The following is a 21,023-nucleotide window of genomic DNA, read 5'->3' on the forward strand; positions in this document are numbered from 1 at the left end:
GCACATAGTATGCAGAGATCAGTCAGAGTTGCTCTTTAGTTATATATCTTCTCCTCACACCCTGGTCTATTATCTCTTTCCTTATCCTAACATATTGTAGCTACTAGTTGTGGGTATTGGATTTGGTGAAGGTGAAGTGGAATTGTCCTTGTCCATGGAGTTTTCTTGGCAGGGATACTGGAGTGGCTTGCCTGTTCCTGCTCCAGGTGGATCACGTTTGGTCAAAACTCCCCACTATGACCTGTCCATCTTGGGTGGCCCTGCACGGCATAGCTCATAGCTTCTCTGAGTTATTCAAGCCCCTTCGCCACAGCAAGGCAGTGAATTGCCTCCAGGGTATTTGGGGCTTGTCAAAAGGTGAAACATGAGCAGGGATCCCTGAAGCACTTCACAATGACATGGTGATCCAGACATCTAAACAGTGCTGCAGGCAAGCAATAGGGCCCAAACAAAAGGGTTCCAATTGCAAGATAAAGGATTAAGAGTAAATATTAGAAAGAATTTCCTAGTGGTATGGGTTATTCAACCGTCAAACAGGCTATCCTGGTAGGTGGTGGCCTCATCTTCATTATATGTTTTTAAGCACAAAATAGATACCCAGCAATGGATTTCCTGCTTTGGAAAGTGGTTGGACTTTTAAGATCTTTGTGATCCTTTCCAACTCTGGTTCTGTGTCCTGTGGAGGTGTATCTACACATTCAGATCAGACACAGCCGTTGTTTGTTTGTTGCGAAGAAGATAGTTAATTGTCCACGTAGTTGTCAAGAAGAGAAAGAACTCTTTCCTCATCCTCCGTTTCTTGGAGAGTGGTCCTCAACACATACCTGTACAAGCTTCTGTCTATCAGAGGAGTATCAGCAGAAGATCTTGAGTAGATTGCAACAGTTTAGAAACTAGACTTCGTATATCTCATTCAAGTATCCTGTCAGGACCTGAGTCTGTTCTTGGGTACTCTAGATGGTGCTGTATGTAGTGACCAGGCAACTCAGGCAGTCTCTGAACTGCTGGCTTCAGAACAACTGTCCTAGGGAACGAGACTGTTTATGCTGGACAGGATTCTGATTACAATGCCAGCCTATTGAGTTACAAAGCTCACCTGGAGGACCTGCTGACACAAGAGACATTGACTCCTCATTGTCAGACTGATATTCTTAGCATTCTTGAACTGGGTGTTATTTATTTATAGGATTTATATTCTGCCTTTCATTCCAGGTGGTTTCAAGGTAGCTTCAAACAAAGTAAAAAGAATCCATTCCCATAAAATACATGAAACAGCAATAAAAACACAAAATAAAGGTGGCAGAGCCAACAGATAAAACAGCCAAAAGGGATTTGAAGGATCTAAAATATTTTTAAAAGGATGAACATTGTCTTAGCAAAACGTTTACATCAACAGGCAGAGTGAATCACTTTCCATCTATTCATTGGGAAACAAGTGCCATATTGGTCAGAGTGAAGTTTAATTTCTCCTCCCTTAAGGCAGAGCATCTTGTGTATGATTCCAACATGGCAGTAATTATTGTACACACATCCTGCTGAGGTAATTGGAACAGTGTGTTCATCAGCAAGACTTCTGAATGACCATTAGTTGCTTTGGGTTGCTGGCATCAGGTCTATATGTTGTCACCAGAAATCTCTCAGCTGGTGTTTATGGCATAACACCAGTGCAAAAATCCCCTATATAAAAACAAACACTTTCGATGCTCGGTAGCAAAGTGGGGCAGGGGAGGTACTGATGTGTGTCTTTCTGTCCAAATCTCTCAATCTCTCTCTCTTTCTCTCTCTCTCTCTCTCTCTCTCACACACACACACACAGAGAGCGAGAGCTCTTGAGATTTTAAAAAAATTGGCCAAGAAAGCTGTAGTTTTGTTCAAGAAGTCAATGCAGCTTCCCTGAAAGTTTCCCAGATAAATGGGAAACTTAACGTCTGCAACCAGATCTGTTCCAGCTGACAGCTTAAAAGCTCAGCAGTAGTGACTGAAACAGTTGGATTACTTGGTACCTTGAATAGTATCCCAGGGTGTCCTAAATACAGTTCTCTTTCTGGTCATCCCCATATCCATAGTATCAAGCAATGTTTTGGTTAAGTCTCATTTCTATTGGCTACTTGAACTGAGTTCTGACAAGCCTGGATGAGAATTCTCTTGAACCTTCTTTCAATGTTCCCTTAACAATGCTGAATCTAAAGACCATGTTTTCTGGTGCCTGTTAATACCTTCTTCTGTGAACATCAGTAACAATGGAAAACCAATTGAAGTGAATGCACCTAGAGGAACATTCCACTTGAGTGTTTCTCTGGTGCTAGAACTACAAGTTATGAGGGCCCCATTATAACATTAAACTGGAATGGCTGCTGCTTTGGGGTGAAGAAGGGGCATTTGCAGTTGGGAAGTGGTGGGCCTGTCCCTCCCTAACACTTTTTTTTTATTATTTGCTTTGCAACATAGCCTTCCCAAATAATTTTGCACAATTTAGATTCTAGCCCCATCACAGACATGGGTTTAAAACTGGCTGAGGAGAAAACGTTGGGCAGGGAAGAAAGGGTTAACTCCCCCTCAGTTCTCTGCAAATCATCCCCTACTGACACCATTTATCCAGAAATAAGTGGCTGGTTGCTTGTGCACTATCACTAGAAGACAAACCCCCTACACACACACACACACACACACACACACACATGCATCACTGAAAATCAGCCCAGTTGCTTTCCCCCCATTTGTTGTTGTTGTTTAGTCGTTTAGTCGTGTCCGACTCTTCGTGACCCCATGGACCAGAGCACGCCAGGCACTTCTGTCTTCCACTGCCTCCCGCAGTTTGGTCAGACTCATGCTGGTAGCTTTGAGAACACTGTCCAACCATCTCTTCCTCTGTCGTCCCCTTCTCCTTGTGCCCTCCATCTTTCCCAACAGCAGGGTCTTTTCCAGGGAGTCTTCTCTTCTCATGAGGTGGCCAAAGTATTGGAGTCTCAGCTTCAGGATCTATCCTTCCAGTGAGCACTCAGGGCTGATTTCCTTCAGAATGGAGAGGTTTGATCTTCTTGCAGTTGATGGGACTCTCCCCCCCAAAACCCCTCCCCCCAAACTATGTACTCCTGGCTTTCTTTCTATGCCAGTTTCTCCTCCCAATTTTTAAAAACATTTCCCGCCCCGCCCCCAAGGGCTTGGTCTTTATTCAATAAAAATAATAATTGAAGCTGCTCTGTCAGAAAGTCAATGGCTGTAGAAGTTTTAGCCCTGTTCAAACCCATCCTGAATTGCTAGCGATTGAGAGTAATCACTGTATAACAGTTGACTGAGCCCCTTTCCAAGCGAGTGTCCATGCAAATTGTCACTTGTAGGCATACATGTTAACTATCTCACGGAAAAAAGCTGAATCTGTAAATAGACCTTTCTGTTTGAAGTTTGGAAATAAGCTTCTTTTCGAAAGCATTGACTTTTGGCATGTTCCTTACATTAAGCGAAACACTTTGGGTTGCTAGTGTTGGCAGGCAGCAGTTAACCGCTAAGATTAAGCAGCAAGTGACATGAATAGAATGCTGTGATTTGGGAATTACCTACCCTTGCTATGAACTGCCGAACAATAGCTGTGAAAGTGATCGTAGGTGCAAAGACCTGTCCCCACCCCCACTTTATTTCTGTGGCTTTTACACAACAGGCAGTATTATTGTTAAAGCAGGAGCAACAGACATTTTAACAGCAATTTGTTTAAAATATTTCTTTAAAATGAAGAAGCCCTAATGTAAAGGAATTAGGAACAAAGGCAAAGAAAAGGAATGCAAAAGAATCAGTTGAATATTTCAGATAGAATGCCATTCAAGTGTGGATGCTATGCAAAATGGAGGGAAAAAGTGGCGAGGGCCAAAAAAATTGTGTGTGTGGATATCTAAGATGGTTATGATAAAGTCAATGTTTATAGTTATAAACCCTTGGGTTGTGAATATCCTAAATGCCAATCCAATTTTATCATCATTACTATTCATCCTTGGGCAGCTCACTTAAAATTGCATCCTTTGTCTCATACAGTTTCCCATTTGAAAAGTAGAAATACTACTACTCAAGGATTTTATGAGTCTTCTGGGGAAAGAGGTGAATTATGGAAAAATAATAATGTGCTAAGGACCTTGAATTGCTGCACATCCATTTTACTTTCTTCAGAGCTTAGATGTCATCAGATTTTCTTAACCAGACACAGATCAGTCTAGTTTCCCTCCGGGTGGGGTAGAACATAGTCTTTTAAAACTAAATAAATGGGAAATGATAACAAGACACCTTGAGAATGAAAAGTTGTGCTCTATTTCTGTTGAACATACCTTTCACTTGCTTGTCCATCCCTAATTGACACTTGTACCCCCTGACACATTCTGACAGGCCCCTGAACACCACATCATTCAATCCAATTTCCTTCCCACACACCCAACTTCTCAATTAACCAGTTGAAAAATGCCTCCACGTAGCCTCATTCAGGTATTGATCTGGCAGCAGTAGCAAGGCTGTTAATTTATGAGTAGACCTTTGGTGGTTAGGTTCATTGTGTACCTCTGGGAGTTATTTCATTCACCTTGGTGATCTTGACAAAATGTGTGCACCAGTTGAGGAAGCAATGTGTTCACTTGGGACAATCACTGTTTCTCTTGATGTTGCAAGAGCTATGCTTTAATAAAGCAACAGTGTGGATTTAAGAGATCAAACAGCAACTCTGAGTTTAATTTCCTTCTTTAGAACTAAAAAAGTTACACACCCATGTATTTTGACACATAAAGCAGCCATCTGTGGTCTTATTTTATATCAGGAGTCAGCAAACTTTTTCAGCAGGGGGCCGGTCCACTGTCCCTCAGACCTTGCGGTGGGGGGTGGACTATATTTTGAAGAGAGAGAAAAATGAATGAATTCCTATGCCCTGCAAATAACCCAGAGATGCATTTTAAATAAAAGCACACATTCTACTCATGTAAAAACATGCTGATTCCCGGACTGTCCGCAGGCTGGATTTAGAAGGCAATTGGGCCGGATACGGCCCCCGGGCCTTAGTTTGCCTACCCATGTTTTATATCATAGGGCACTAGTGTTGCATTTTAATTTTTTCATAGGTAGAACAAAGACTTAAACGGTTTTTGAACTTCTGTTAGGTTCTTATCCAAGTAAGCATACCAGATTGCAATGAGAATAGACATTCCAGTCACAATGCTGCTGACTTCGGATGAAGGAGTTGCTGATTATATGCACAGGGATCCAGGAGGAAATTAAGTTAAGCATTGCTATCCTTCTGCTAACTATATATATATTATTTTCTCTTCTTTTTTTCTTGTAGGCAACAAATCCAAGCTCTTCTTGGACAGTTTAGTCAAGCAGAAGCCTTGTTAACCTTGGCTGGAGTGCAGCCAGGGAGTCTGGATGGAGTTCTTTTGGATGCTGGTTGCTCTTCGATGCAACTTGATACTCCAGAAAGAGGTTTTTCCCTAAGAAAAGATGGTCCTTTGGACATGAGGATGGATGGTGGCAGGTACATATTGATAAAACATTTCTTTCTTTAACAAGAAATCAATTTTTCACTAGCATGCTGAATTTAATTTCCGTTTCATGTTGCAAATCCCCATATTTACCTCTGCATATGCACCATAAATCATCTCCCCGCCCCCCATGGCAGAATACTTTCCCTAATGTTCAGTGTGTAGGCCTTAGTGCCAGTGTTTGTTTTGCTTATTGGCTTGTTACAAATGTTTGCAAACGCGTGGATTTTAAGTCTGGCATTTAAAATAGAAACTATGGTTGATGACAGCAACAGCAAACCATATGGAACACAGAACTGAAATGTATGTGAAAGATTCGCTGGAGTATGACCAATGAGGCAATTCCTATCTATGCATCTTTCCTCTCCTTTTGATTAAATCAATTATGCTTTTCTTCCAGGTGGTTTCTTGGAATTGTAAACAATAAAAACAAAAACTCCTTAAGCTTCTGAATTAAAACTGACTTCAAGGCATTGCCCATTTTGAAATGGCCCCACATAGATAACTGTTGCCTACTAGTGTCAGTGTGGAAAACTGGAGTATTACATTGTGTGGCTGTACATTTTACTGAATGTATAGCAGCTGTGTATAACCTGCCAAGTGTCTTCAACAATAAATACACTTCATTAAAAAGTATTCTAGAATCAGTATTGCATTGAACCTACTGTTAGATGAGCCAAGTGGAACATCTATAGTTTACAATGGCAATGAGCTAGTACAATTCCGATGGCTTCAGTACTGGCAGAACTTTGGTGTCTGATGCACAGATTGATAGAGCAGATAGAATGTCTGAATATATTAGAGACCACTTTTAAAGATTTTAGTCAAAAAATATTTCCAGAAGCTCTGTATATAAAAATCATCAGAGTGTCTGTGGTATTAAAAATGCAAATTAATATAGCCAGGAAAAGCATAACCTAAGCCAAGATCCGTATAAATTACACTTGAAATCAGTCATGTATATTTCTCTTAAGAATGATTAACCATTAAATGAGATTGCTAAGGGGCTTGACAGATTTCCTGTCACTCAAAGCACAATCAACCCCTGACCTCCAAAAGAAAGAAAGAAATATACTTTAGTCCTGTAGAAATTTGATAACACAGTGTGTGTGTGGTTGGTTTTTTTTAATGAGGTAAAATGAAATAATCCAAATAAAGAAGCAATACAAATAATAATTTTTGATTCAATGGTCTCCTAACTTTGCAGTTTCTGGGAGATCTATAATTCTGAAGATCCTCCCTGCCCCCAGCATTTTGGAACAGTGGTGGGGGGAAATCTTAAAGCACACAAACTTCTTTGCCTCACAACGTTTTTCTGGTGTCTAAATTGTCACATTGGTTCAGGTCAATAAATCTCGCTTAAGTTTGTACTATTGTACAACCTGATTGTACTGTTTCTTGTGGATTTGGGTGGTCTAATGTTTATAACAAAATCCCTTGCCTGTGATGAGCACACAGGACTCTGAATCAGTCTCTGCTGCTGCTGCTGATACATAAAATCCCTCACATCATTCCAAAAAGGCAAATGAAAGAAATGCTGGTTTCTCCCTTATGTTCTGGGAGTGTTATCCAGGCTGATCATTTCTACTACCTTTCTTCTAAAAGAGAGACCATTTCTGAATTGAGAGACCTTTAAGTGATCGTTAAATACCTCACAGAAGATCATTTTTCATAACACCAGATGTGAGGGAAAAGGTCACAGAGATTAAGGTTCTCTTTTTTTTTATCAGGAAATAGATCAAGCAATGTGATGTCTTGGAAAAATATCTGCTTGTAAAATGAGTTCATCTCCTGGCATTATACAAGCCAAGGCAGCCTTAGCAGTGTTTTGTCTTTCGAATTTTATTTGAGCTACTGCTATAATGTTAAAGTTTATGATAAAAGGCATCTCAACTACTCTTTATAGCTAATTAATGTTAGGAGGTAGGGTTGGAGGGAGAAAGCCTCCATGTGAATTAATAAGAGGTGATTTACAAGATAGGAGCTGTTTCTGCTTTAAAATGATCTCTGCCTCTTATTGAGAAATCTCAGAAGCACTTGCATGCAGTGAATGTGTGTTTGACTTTATGTCTCAATGCTGTGAAGCTTCACCCCTTGTCAATGAAAGCTGACGTCAGTGAACTAATTGGCTGTTCTTGTGCGTAGGTATCCTGACATGCCCACCGCTGCTGATGTTGTGAATGCTTTAGATCAACAGGCACTTGCGTCCATCCTGAGAACATACGGGGAGGAGAGGCACGCCAAGAAAATAGCTTCAGCAGTTGTTCAGGCACGCAGCATCTACCCCATCACCAGGACTCAGCAGCTTGCCAGCATTGTTGCAGGTACCCTCATTAATTCCAAGCAGTGTCTGAGAGAGAGAAAATATTAATCCACTAAGTCCCAGAGGGATCTATTTGTACTTGAAATCATGCAAGATCTAATCCTGTCTATCCTGCTCTGATGTCAGCTATTTTTCCATATGCTCTATCTTTTTTATAATGTTGGATGCTGATTAGTTTAATAATAGACTTTACACGGAGACGTTTTTAATTTTGCCTACCAAGGTGAAACCCTGGATGACAAAAACAAAGGATCTGTTTTATCGCTATTGTTGAGAAGCGTTCAGTTACCCGAAACAACAAAGCTTCTGTCTTAATTTCACACAATTGGATGTAGTTGCGAAGGAAGAAGAAGCAATTGCCCACCTAGTGAAATAACGGGTCTACTAGCTGATTTCTCTATTCGGTAGAAATAGGGTGCGGTCCAACATGGCATAATCACTGAGTCTTCCCCATTTTCTGCTCCCCACTGCAGCCATCTGCACACCCAAAAATATACCCTGAAGGATTGGATGACCCAGCAGAGCAGATGGGGGGGGGGGTAAGAGAGGCTGGAGAGGGGAGAAAACAGAAATCCTGTTGCCCAAGTGTATTTCCATTGCACACACAGGTAGACATTATTGATTTTAAAAAGTAAAGGACCCCTGGACAATTAAGTCCAGTCAAAAGTGACTATGGGGTTTCGACACTCATCTTGTTTTTCAGACTGAGGGAGCTGGCATTTGTGCACAGACAGCTTTCCAGGTCATGTGACCAGCATGACTGAACCGCTTCTGGCACAACAGAACACCGTGACGGAAACACCATTTACCTTCCCGCCACAGCGATGCCTATTTATCTATTTGCACTAGTGTGCTTTCAAACTGCTAGGTTGACAGGTACTGCTCAGAGTAATGAAATATTTCACCGATGCTAACAAGGTGAATTTGGGAGGGCTTATTGAGGCATACAATCTTGGCAGCTGTTTCCAGAAACCTTCCAGATTCCTAAAGGACCATCTGCTCCTCCTTAAATCTGCCTGGACTTTTAAGGTGGGTCTCAGAGTACTGATTCAAAGTCCCTCCACTATCTTAAGTAAAGTGGCTGTTGATCAAAGACAAGTCCTTTTCAGTTCTGGTACCTTGCCCTGGAATTACTTTCCCAGAGAGGTTTGCCTGGCGCCATCTTTGTTTTTCATGGTGCCACATGAAAAACCTTTAACCAAGACTTTCTGTTTTTTAACATCTTGCTGCATTTAAAAAAAATGAACTTCTCATTTATGCTGATTTTTTTTATTTACTCTATAAGCCTTTCTGAGAACTTCAGCTGAAAAACAGCTTCCAAATAAGTTGTGGTCCATTTCTTATGGATTATTGAGCAAACAGTGATGCCTGCCTCTGTGTGGGTGCATGGAGAACTTGCAATGCACAACAATGCCATCTTTCAACTATTTCACTGTGCAAGTTTTTAATGAGTTGAGTGAGTGAACACTCTCATTTTTGTATCATTTGGCCAAAGAAAGCATCACATGAACATGTGATAGTTTGCTAAATTCAGCCATCATCATGTTCCTAGGAGTGTTGTGAATGAATATATGAAGCTGCTTTTTACTGAAGCAAACCATTGATCCATCAAGCCCAGTCTACACTGGCTGGCAACAGCTTTCTAGAGTTTCTGGCAGTAACTTTCTCACCTGTGCTAGTTCAGGTTCTTGTAAGTGAAGGTGCCAACGGTAGATTTTTTGCACACAGCACATGTATGCCACTGCACTTTGGCTCCTAGAGAAAGCTGTTTTGTCTTTGTATCCCAGGATAGAAGTTCTTCACTGTAGTTTCTATCAGGTGGTCAATACAGTTTTATCTGGAAGGTTACACATTGCAGTGAGCAAACCAAAGTGAGTAATTAGAATTGTTAAATTTTGAGGATGCTTGGTATAGATGATCTGTCAGACGGTATAGATTGCCTTTAAGCCTTTTCCTAAGTCCACAGTTACATGACTGTGACAACTTTGATACAGCAAGAACAATGATTCACACGATTCAGTAAAAGACCTCTTAAATTTTACAGGGGCCATGTTTGCAGTGCTACCTTTACTATAACTCATCCACCATTTAAGGAATGGCCATAGAGACGTCATAAATTTCAACTGTAAGGTGTTCAAACCATCCTGGTGAACTGTAACGTTTACCTCTCCCCTTTGATAAGTTATTCTGCCTGGTCATTAAGGTCTTTGGAGGAGTCTTTGTTAGTGGTCTCCCATGGCTCAAATGCACAACTGGTACCCATTAAGAGCTGTGCATTCAGGTATTATGGGCCCCACCATGTTGAACTTCAAGTGCCTACTTTTTTATTCCAGTAGGCATTTTAACTGTATTGTGATTTTACAGTTTTAATTTATTTTTTATCTGTACTGAGTACACCACTTAGTGACAACTGTAGTTAAGCAGTATATAAATTGTCAATATAAATAAATTCTCTGCAGAGAAGCAGGAAAAAGTTCCACCAGCATAATATCAAACTTTTTGGCCAGATAGCTAAAACATTTTCTGAACCTTTTCATCATCCCTGGGGCAGGACAATACAGAGCAAGGGCCATTTGCAGAATACTTTGGATATATGCCACTTTACACTGAGGGCATTCTAAAGGTTTTGCATTGAAATATAAACGTAATACATAAAATACATTCCCCCTTCCCAGTCAGCAACCCTGCATTCTCGGAGCACAAAGTACCTGTCCAGACAAATACCTTTACAATTACCCTTATGGGTTATGTTTGCCCCAACAATGGTCTGAGGAGCTAGCTGTGATGAAATGGCAGGGATGATGCCTAGAGTAAACCTTTTATTGGCTGTCAAGGTGCAGAGACTATAGGAACTTGGGCATTCCAAAGCTACTGGAGAATGGACATTGCCATCTGCTGGTTGATCATTTATCGCAGAATAGGAGGTGACTTGTCCCTTAAACTTTTAATACTTGATTCTGTGCTTATACACGAAGCAAACTCTCTTGTAAAACTTTAACTCAACTTTACATTCAAAGGGCTAATGGAAAGACCTGTGCTGTTGCTGTGTATTATTATTAAATAGATTTGTACACCACCTTTTCAGAATTGTTTGAAGTAGCTTTGAAAAAATGACAGTAGAAACCATACCCCCCCACACACATATATAACTGCAAAAGCTAAAGACTGCACAGAGAAGGTAAAACAGTTCCAGTAAAGTTCCAGTACTGAAAACAGCAATACAGTCATACCTTGGAAGTCGAACAGAATCTGTTCTGGAAGTCCGTTCGACTTCCAAAACGTTTGGAAACTAAATCACAGCTTCTGATTGGCCCCGCCGGACATTCGGATTCCAAAAGAACATTTGCAAACCGGAACAATCACTTCTGGGTTTGCAGCATTTGGGAGCCAAAACGTGTGAGTTCCAGGGCGTTCTACAACCAAGATACAACTGTATACAGAATTATAAAATGCCTGGTTGGATAAAAAGTTTTTACCTGTCCCTGAGAGGTAAGGGCTGTAGGCATCAGGCATTGTGAAGGAAGGGAGGGAGCATTCCAGTTACTCCCCAAGCAGGAGGACTCAGTGAAGAATCCTACCATACACAGTGGTACCTTGGGTTAAGTACTTTATTCATTCCGGAGGTCCGTTCTTAAGCTGAAACAGTTCTTAACCTGAAGCACCACTTTAGCTAATGGGACCTCCTGCTGCCGCCGCGCCGCCGGAGCACGATTTCTGTTCTCATCCTGAAGCAAAGTTCTTAACCCGAGGTAATATTTCTGGGTTAGGGGAGTCTGTAACCTGAAGTGTATGAAACCCGAGGTACCACTGTACATTCAAAGCACAAACAGGGCTTGAGAAATCTCTCTCCCAAATATAGGGCTCTCTAGGTAAATGCCATCACTCTGAATTGTACTCAAAACACACAGGAATTCATTGACACCATGTCAGAATTGGGACGAGATTGTTTCATATAACTCATGCCACCCCACTGCTGAGCAGATGCATTTTTATTTTTGAACCAACTGAAGGCTCTGACAGGTCTTCAGGAGCAGCCCCCTATACAGTGCATGCTAGTAGTCAATCCCAGATGTTATGAGTTGCCAGGCCCCCTCTGTCTGTGTGGTGCTGCCGCCGCTTTGGGCAGTACAGTAAGGGCGAGGTGTGACAGCACTCCAAACCTACCGTATTTTTCTCTCTATAACATGCAGATTTTTCCTCCTAAAAAGGAAGGGGAAATGTCTGTGCGTGTTATTGAGCGAATGTGTGGTCCCTGGAGCCGAATGGCGCGAGTGGAGGCAAAAATCAGGCAAAAATCAAATCGTGTCTCGGAGAAGGGAAACCTGAAAAGAGGAAGCGGCTGCTTTCCTGCATTCTGCCTCAGGGTCTTACTGCCCACCCTCTCTGTTTCGTTGCTGTGTTTGCTCAAACGGAACAAAGAGCAGGGAAAGCCCCTCCCCTCCAGGCAAGCAGAGGGGAAAGCAGAGCGTCCTTCCTTCTAATTCCTCTCCATGCTCCGGAGGGAACAATGTTTGTGAAGGGAAGAGAGATTACAGGTTCAGCTTAAAATTCTGATTTGACTTCCTGCTTTTGTTTTTGAGGACACACAGCATTCAAATATGCTTTCTTCCATTTAAAAGGATGAAATCCTTAAACAGTGTTTTGCCTGTAAATTCATGCGATCTGGAAGATTACAGTGTCTGTACCTCTTAAGGGATGGCAAAGCTTAGGTTTTGCTGCTAAATAGTTCTTAATGCAGTTAAAATGCTTTCTTCTGTCAAGGCAATTAAAAAAATATATATCAGGCAGCCGGAAAACATGCAGGTGGGAGAGAGAGAGCGCGAGCTGGGTGGGTGGGTGGGTGGAAACTTTTGCCTTCCTTTCCTCCCTCCCATTATACCCCTCTCCTGCATTCTTAGCCAGCTGCTTCTCTGCACACCCCTCTCGTGCTCCTTGTCCCTTCTGTGTTTTTCCTTCCCTCCCCACTTAAAACGTGGTTACAAAGCATGGATCCACATGGATCCTCAGGATCTTTGCATTGGGTCACCCCAAATTCACCATCAGAGCACATAGCATGTCCATGGCTACAGCCTGCCCCCCCCCCCAAATCACGCACCCACTGTTGCCTGGGGCTGCAATGGTGCAAAAACGTGGTTACAAAGCATGGATCCACAGGGATTCTCAGGATTTTTGCATTGGGTCACCCCAAATTCACCACCAGATCACATGTCTGTGGCCACAGCATGAAGCACAAAAATGATACATCCACTGTTTCATTCAGAATGTTTTTTCCCTTGTTTTCCTCCTCTAAAAACGATGTGCGTGTTATGGTCAGGTGCGTGTTATAGAGCGAAAAATACGGTACATCGAAAACAAGGGCAGATGGGCCTTTTACAAAGGCAGAAATCTCAGCACTGCAGGCCCTCCAGGATTTCTTTATCTTTATTGCTATTGCTCAGTTGTTTTGCATTTTGTTTTTCTTTGTTCCTGTGGAAGGGAAGGTCATCCCTTTGTAAGCATTAGTCAGATTATATAAGATGCACTCCAGCGGGTGCAGAATGCCGCGGCGAGACTCCAGCGGGTGCAGAATGCACTCCAGCGGGTGCAGAATGCCGCGGGTGCAGTCCAGCCGCGGCGAGACTCCTTATGGGGTCTTCGCTGCGAGATCACATTCATCCGGTACTACACCAGCTGCACTGGCTCCCGGTGGAGTACAGGATCAGGTTTAAGGTGCTGGTTTTAACCTTTAAAGCCCTATACGGCCTAGGACCCTCGTACCTACGGGACCGCCTCTCCTGGTATGCCCCACAGAGAAACCTACGGTCTGCAAATAATAACATCCTCAAGGTCCCAGGCCTCAGAGAGGTTAGGCTGGCCTCAACTAGAGCCAGGGCCTTCTCGGCTGTGGCTCCAATCTGGTGGAATGCTCTGTCACAAGAGACTAGGGCCCTGCGGGACTTGACATCTTTCCGCAGGGCCTGCAAGACAGAGTTGTTCCGCCAGGCCTTTGATCAGGGCGCAGCCTGACTCCCTCCTCTGGCAACCTGCATAGAACTTTGCTTAATTGGTTGCCATCAATTTGATTTAATTAATTTTTATAATGAAATATTTTTAGATTGTGTGATTATTTGATTTTTTGATTATTTGATTGTTGTTAGCCGCCCTGAGCCCGGCTTCGGTTGGGGAGGGCGGGATATAAATAAAATTTATTATTATTATTATTATTAGTCACTACTAAACTACTGTGCTGGACTAGTGACACAGTCTTTTATCTTACTCATTCGCAAGTCATAGTCATGAGCCCTGATACATCTGCTAACATCTAGGTGTTGTCTAATGATACAAAAAGATTGGACATCTCAGTGTACCTATTGTATTCTTCCGCAGGGCCAAACCAAGACATTTTACTTCCTAAGGCAAAGGGCAAAATAGTCTCCTCATTCCATGTACAGAAGCTGACTGGACTAGCAGTTGAATCTTACTTTACTTCTGACAATGAAATATGTCTGCCAGTATATCTGAGTGCATCAGGCTAGTTTAGGGGTGTATGATGCCACAGTGACACAGAGGGAAATGGCCAGGGGGCTCAGGTAACTGCCCCCTAGTAACTGCTGCCTGAGGCAATTGTCTCACTCCACCTAATGGTAGGACTGGCCCTGTTCTTCCCTCAACTCCTTCTGATCTTTCCTTTTGGTGGCTGGTGTTCCTTGTTAACTGATAGCTTTCGTGACTTTTTTCCACTTGCTTTCATTTAGATTTGTGACTTGTTCACAGACAAGTAAGATTATGTAAGCCTTTAAGATTCTCTTGATGAGAACGTAAGTTTATGGGCCAAAAAGGCAATTAAAAAGAATCTTGGTAGGTAAATCTAGTTTATCCAGATCTATCTAAGTCCACAGACACTTAACTAATGTCTTGAAATATGTAATATTGCTTGAGTTTCAGATGGATATATGATATACATCCACATTTATTAAGAAAGCCTAGACAAAAGGACATAAGCTGCGTCATTGAAACTTATTAAATGTGATTCAGATCCAACAGGAAATTCCTGTAAACAGGTGCCCGCTCAGAATTAATTTTTGAAGTCTGCCACACACTCTGTCTCACAGGGGACTTGAATGCTGCCCATTGGCAGGCACTGCACGTTGCTAATTTCATTCTGAAGCTTAAAGTTTCAATGCATTTTAACATGTGAATCTATTAGATTTTCAATAGTGTAAGCAACATCAGGGTATCCCAAAACTAAAAAAGGATAATTTCTCTCCTTGGGATTTTAAATCATTCATCTTGCCAGAAGCATGGGTTTTTTTATGAATGAAATCTATTTTGCATGCTTCCCATACAAATTTTGTTCTATTATTATCCGTAGTAAAGACTGTTACCAAGCAAGATTTTTCTTCCATTGGCAATTCTTTTTTGTGGAAAGGTCAGAACATGATGGATTCCCCCCACCCCCCCGGATCCACAAATGTTCCTCCGTTTAAATGATTAAGAATGAAATAACATACATCTCTTCCTGGCTGGGCTAGTCCAATTAAAACAGGATAGAAGGAATACACTACTAAATTCTTTCTGTTGTTTTTTCTCCTGGCAGACCCCTGCAGAGATAAACATATTTATTTAAAATTTTTGTACCTACTTTTCCTAAGAATAGTCAAGACAGCTTACAACATCATTATTAAAACAATGAAACATTAAACAAACATTACAAAACTTAAGGGGCATAAAACAGTGAGCTAAAGCATAATCTATAAAAACATCCTTGTAAAAGCAGCGGAAGATGATGATTACAACCGACACTAAATCTTTGTAGCATAAAAAGCATCTTAGCCAGAGGCTTTTCTAAGAAGGATGATTTTTGCCAGCCACCAAAATGCCGAGACAAGGTTTCCTAGGAAGGGAATTCTGGAACCTTAGCATGACTACAGTGAGGTCTCCCTGGTCACAGTCAAAAGGATAATATGTATAGGATATGAGAACCTATGATGATGATCTTAATAAAGCAAGTAGGTTCATACAAGAAAAAGTAGTTCTTTGGATATACTGGCCCAAATCATACATGACTTTACAGGTCATTAATAGAATTTTGAATTGGGGACCGAAACAAACTAAAAGCCAGTGCAGATGCTTGTGATAGGTAGCTCCCATTAACAAATGCAGCTTTCATATTCTGGATCAGTTGTAAGTTTTTGGATATTTTTTCAAAGGCAACCTACATAGGCTGCATTCCAGTAGTCTAGACATGATGTAACTAAGAAAGATATTCCCATAGCCAATCTACAATCTCCAGGAATGGAAATATTTGGTGCAGCAACCTAAGGTGAGCAAAAGCATTCCATTGAGAACATTTTGTGTCCTTAAGGGAAGTAAAATCCCAACAAACACTAATTAAATCATTATTCATGGATCAGCAGTCTTATGGACCCATAAGACCTGTCTTGTCTAGACAAGGCTTCAGTTTGGTAGCCAGTCCATTACTGTCCCGGGCACTTATTTACAATGGCAATAGTATCTATAGATGGAAAGAAGATAGAACTGTGCATCATCTGCATATTGGTGACACTTCTCTAAATCTCTTAATGGTTTCATGTAAGATGGAACCCTGAGGGGAAGCCAGAGGCCAATGGGTAATGTGTTGAGAAGAGTTCTCCCACCACCACCTTTTGCAGTCAGCTGTCCGGGACCTGAATAACATTTTAAAGCAAAGTCCCACTTTTGCTAAGCGATTCAGATGGATATCATGGTATTTAAAGCTGCTGACAGATCTAGTACAACTGATAGGTATGTACTTCTTGGCAAAGGTCATCAGTCATTGATACTGAGGCTGTTTCCATTCCAATATTAGGCCTAAATATAGAAAATCCACATCTAGAACTGAAAGGCCTAAATATAGACAATATTGAAAGGCCTCCTAAAATCTGAGCACCTTTCTCAGGGATGGAATGTTTGAGTCCAGCTGGAATTTATCCTACATGGTAGAACCAAGAGGGAGCTGCTTCAGAAGTGTTTGAAGAAGCCTGTTTTAAGTTTACAGGAACCACATCATTAACCACCCTTCCACTCAGCTAGTCTGCCTCTAGCTGTTCATGAAAACTTGGAAGGACAAGGGTTGAGTGTGCACATGAGCAGCTTCTTTTGTATACCTCCCCAGGCTACATAAATATTGAGAAATATCTGTCAGGGAACTGCCATCGGAAGGAAGGGAGGTGAAAGGGCTCACACAGGTTGGGAGAGACTCAGCAGCTGAAGAGGGAACCAGTAGGGGGAGAGGAGGTGAGCTGAGGGAAAGTGAGCTGGAGGGATGGCTCAGAGACACTTCCAGCGAAAACAGTGGGGAGGTTTCAGGACCTCCTGTAGGGACACCCACTCCTCGCCGGAAACTGTCACGTAGAGAGTCCAGAAGACGTGTTTCCGTTAAGGAGCTTTTATGTTGGAAGCGATTCCGAAAGCAACCACTGTCGGAATCTGCTAGTGACTAGAGGAGCCATGTCTGAGGGGCTCCGTCACAGACAGAGGTTTGTGGACTTGAACAAACTCTGAGGGGATACGATTTTACGCACAAGCAGCTCATCATCCCATCACAGCATTCCGACAGTCTTTGAAAGCAGCTTGTGCAGGAGAAGGCATCATGAGCAACCCAGCCGGAACCGGAGAAGCAGGAGCTGGAGCGGGTCCAAGCCTGGAAGAAAGGTACCGGGCGTTGGAGGTCCAGCTAGCGCTGCAGACGGCGAGGCTTGAGGAGAGGAGGGCTCAGGATGCAGACAAAAAGGGGAAAGCCACCCAGCTCGCCAGAAAGGTACCAGGATTGGTGCAGAAGTTTGGGGGGGAGCCCAAAGACTATCATGCCTTTCGGACAGAGATGCAATATGCCCTCAATCTGCAGTTTGATGAATTCCCTGACGAGGAATCACGAGTGGCTTTCGTGATTGGGCATCTTGAAAAGGGGGCGAGAGACTGGGTTAGACCCCTGATGGCAGCGAATAGTGACGTCCTAAAGGACACGATGAAGTTCTTTCGCGCCATGGATCTGATGTTTTCCAGCGATATTGAGCAGGGAGTGGTGCGCAGACAGTTAATGGCTTGCAAACAGGGGAGCCGATCTGTCCGTGAGTCCTGGACTGAGTTCACCATGCTGGTTCACAGATTGGGGTGGGACTTATCGGCGGAACCTATTCAAATGCTATTTGAAGAAGGGCTTTCTTCGGCTGTGAAAGACGAACTTTCCCGGGGCCCCAGGGCGGATTCTATGGACCAGCTGACCAAATCTGCGCTGACCATAGGAGCGCGCCAGGAGGCGAGAGCATTGGAGAGGCGGGAAGGGAAGGGGGAACGTTGGAAGGAGTTCCGCATTCCAGACATTCCAGAGCCAACTTTCCCGCCGGCAGAGCCGATGGAAATCGGAACAGCGCGCGCGCAGTTTCAAAGCCCAGTGAGGGGGGAAAGAAGGAGGGAAAAGGCGCCCGGAAATGCTATCTCTGCCAACAGCCAGGTCACTTTGCCAGAGTCTGCCCCCAGAGGAAGGAATGGCAAGGGATGGTGGGAGCTGTGGAGGGAAGAGAGGAAGAAATACCGGAGCAAGTAAAAGCCAACGCCTGGCTGCCACCGTCGGGGCACAGCAGCCAGGCCAAAGAGCAGTGAAAGTGCCCACGCCAGAACCTCCTAAACCCGCCCTAGTGATAGAAGTGGCGCTAGAGCTGCCAAACGGACACCCTCTAAAGATAAAGGCGCTGTTGGACTCAGGCAGCTCCTGCAATTTCATGAGCAAAGAGTTTGCAGCTGAACACCAGATACAGACGATCCCTTTAAGCAACCCCCTGCAGGTGACCACGATCGATGGCAGGGAGCTGTTGGGAGGAGAAGTCAGCTTGCAGACCGTCCCAATGATAATGAAGGTGGCAAGGCACACCGAACTGATAGTGTTTAATGTGGCCACCTTGGGAGGAGCTCCCATTATATTGGGGATGAGCTGGCTAGCGTTACATGATCCGCTGGTGGGCTGGCATCAGAGAGTGGTTTCTTTTGGTTCAGCACATTGCTTAGAACACTGCAAAGAGGGAAAGGGTTTGGCAGGGGCCCAAGCCACCCTAGCAGGGACTGAAGTAACGGAGAACGTGAAGGTACCACGACAATACGCAGATCTCCGCGACGTCTTCAGTGAAAGGGAAGCTGACCAACTACCCCCGCATAGACCCTTTGACTGTCAAATCAATTTACTCCCTGGGGCACAGCTCCCTGTAGGCAAGCTGTACGCCATGTCAGACAGAGAGATGCAGGAGCTAAGGGAGTTCATTGACAAGAACCTGAAGAGAGGGTTCATCAGAGAGTCCAGGGCGGTGGGGGGCAGCCCAGTGTTTTTTGTGGATAAAAAAAACACGGACAAGCCGAGGCTGGTGTGTGACTTCAGGGCCTTGAACGCAGTGTCAGAACCAGTGGCCTTCCCTATGCCCAGGATTGACGACATTTTGACAAGGGTGCGGAAGGGAAAGATTTTCACAAAGCTGGACCTAAGGGGGGCGTACAACCTGATACGAATAAGGAAGGGGGATGAATGGAAAACCACCATGTTCACCCCTTTAGGGGCATTTGAATATCTCGTTATGCCCTTCGGCCTACAAGCAGGCTCCGCGTGCTTTCAATCGTTTATGAACCACGTCCTGGGGCCTTTGCTTTACAAGAATTGTGTGGCCGCCTTAGACGACGTGTTGGTGTATTCTGAGAATGAGGAGCAGCATGTGAGAGACGTCAGAGAAGTGTTGAGCAGGCTGCAAGCCAACCAGCTGTGGGTGAAACTGGAGAAGTGTCAGTTTCATACCAAGGAGGTGGAATTCCTGGGGTATCGCCTGTCAGACAAGGGATTGGCCATGGATCCCGGCAAGGTCCAGGCGGTGCTGGAATGGAAAACACCCAAAACAAGGAAGGATGTGCAGAGGTTCCTAGGATTTGGGAACTTCTATCGTAAGTTCATCCGAAACTTTGCCCACCTGACGGCGCCCATTACGGACTGTCTCAGCAGTAAGAAGAAGTTCGTTTGGACTGAGGAGGCGGAGCGAGCATTTGAGGAACTAAAAAGGGCCTTCGCCTCGGAAGAACAACTCCTGCATGTGGATTTACAAAAACCGATGAGAGTGGAAACTGACGCATCAGACAGAGCGATTGGGGCGGTGCTTCTGCAGCCAGGGAAGGAGGAGTCAGAGTGGAGACCGTGTGCCTTTTTTTCGCGAAAGCTGAACAAATCCGAGAGGAACTACACGGTGTATGACCGAGAACTACTCGCCATTCATGAGGCATTCCGGAGATGGAGGCACCTGCTAATTGGCGCACAACATAAGGTGCAAGTGTGCACTGACCACAAGAACCTAGAGTATTGGAGGACGGCACGAGTGCTCAACCAACGGCAAGTGAGATGGGCCCAGGAGTTCTCCAAATTTAACTTTGAGATTTGTTACGTGCCAGGCCCAGAGAACATTAGGGCGGACGCTCTCTCACGCAAACCTGAATATTTGGAGGGGGAGGGAGCACCCGAAGAGAGACATGTCATTCCAGAGGACCGCTGGGTGTGTGGGGCGGCATTGGTGGGACACAGAGAACTGGTAGAGGAAACAGAGAATGATGAATACGCCCAGAATAAGCTCAGAGGTCTTAGGGGTGAGGGAGAGGAACCAGGGGGTTTCGAGGAAAGAAATGGAGCTTTGTATTACAAAGGGGCACTGTATATCCCTGAAGGAGACTTAAGGGGGAGGGTACTCAAGCAGTTGCACGACAGCCCCACGGCGGGGCATTTTGGACAACACAAAACCATGTGGTTGGTCACCAGGGAATTTTGGTGGCCTAAGGTGAGGGAAGATGTACGGGAGTATGTAAGAGGGTGCGAGCAATGCCAGCGAGCCAAAGGGGAGAGGCGGGCGCCGGCGGGGCTATTAGAACCCTTACCAACCCCAGAACGACCTTGGGAGGCAGTGTCGATAGATTTTATGACTGATCTGCCGAAGTCCAAGGGGAAAACAGCCATCATGGTGGTGGTAGACCTACTAACAAAGATGTGCCACTTTGTAGCCTGCTCGCATGCAGTCACGGCGGAAGAGACAGCGAAGTTATTTGTAGAACACATTTTTAGGTTGCACGGGGTGCCATTGAGGGTGGTCTCAGACCGAGGAAAACAATTTACTTCCAGGTTCTGGAGGAAGCTCATGAGCTTACTGCAGGTGGAGGTC

General features: G+C 43.9%; 1 protein-coding gene across 3 annotated transcripts in view; it reads left to right on the plus strand.

The window, feature by feature from the left end:
• METTL15 (methyltransferase 15, mitochondrial 12S rRNA N4-cytidine) overlaps positions 1-21,023 on the plus strand; it is a 102,398-nt gene that overhangs the window by 70,103 nt on the left and 11,272 nt on the right. For all 3 annotated transcript variants that reach the window (XM_080983735.1, XM_080983737.1, XM_080983736.1), the window contains 2 exons: positions 5,309-5,500; positions 7,653-7,831. In XM_080983735.1, the coding sequence (XP_080839861.1) occupies positions 5,309-5,500; positions 7,653-7,831 (371 nt within the window). The remainder of the gene's footprint in view (positions 1-5,308; positions 5,501-7,652; positions 7,832-21,023) is intronic.

This window comes from Podarcis pityusensis (genome assembly GCF_964106645.2).
Source record: "Podarcis pityusensis genome assembly, chromosome: 1".
NCBI lineage: Eukaryota > Metazoa > Chordata > Lepidosauria > Squamata > Lacertidae > Podarcis > Podarcis pityusensis.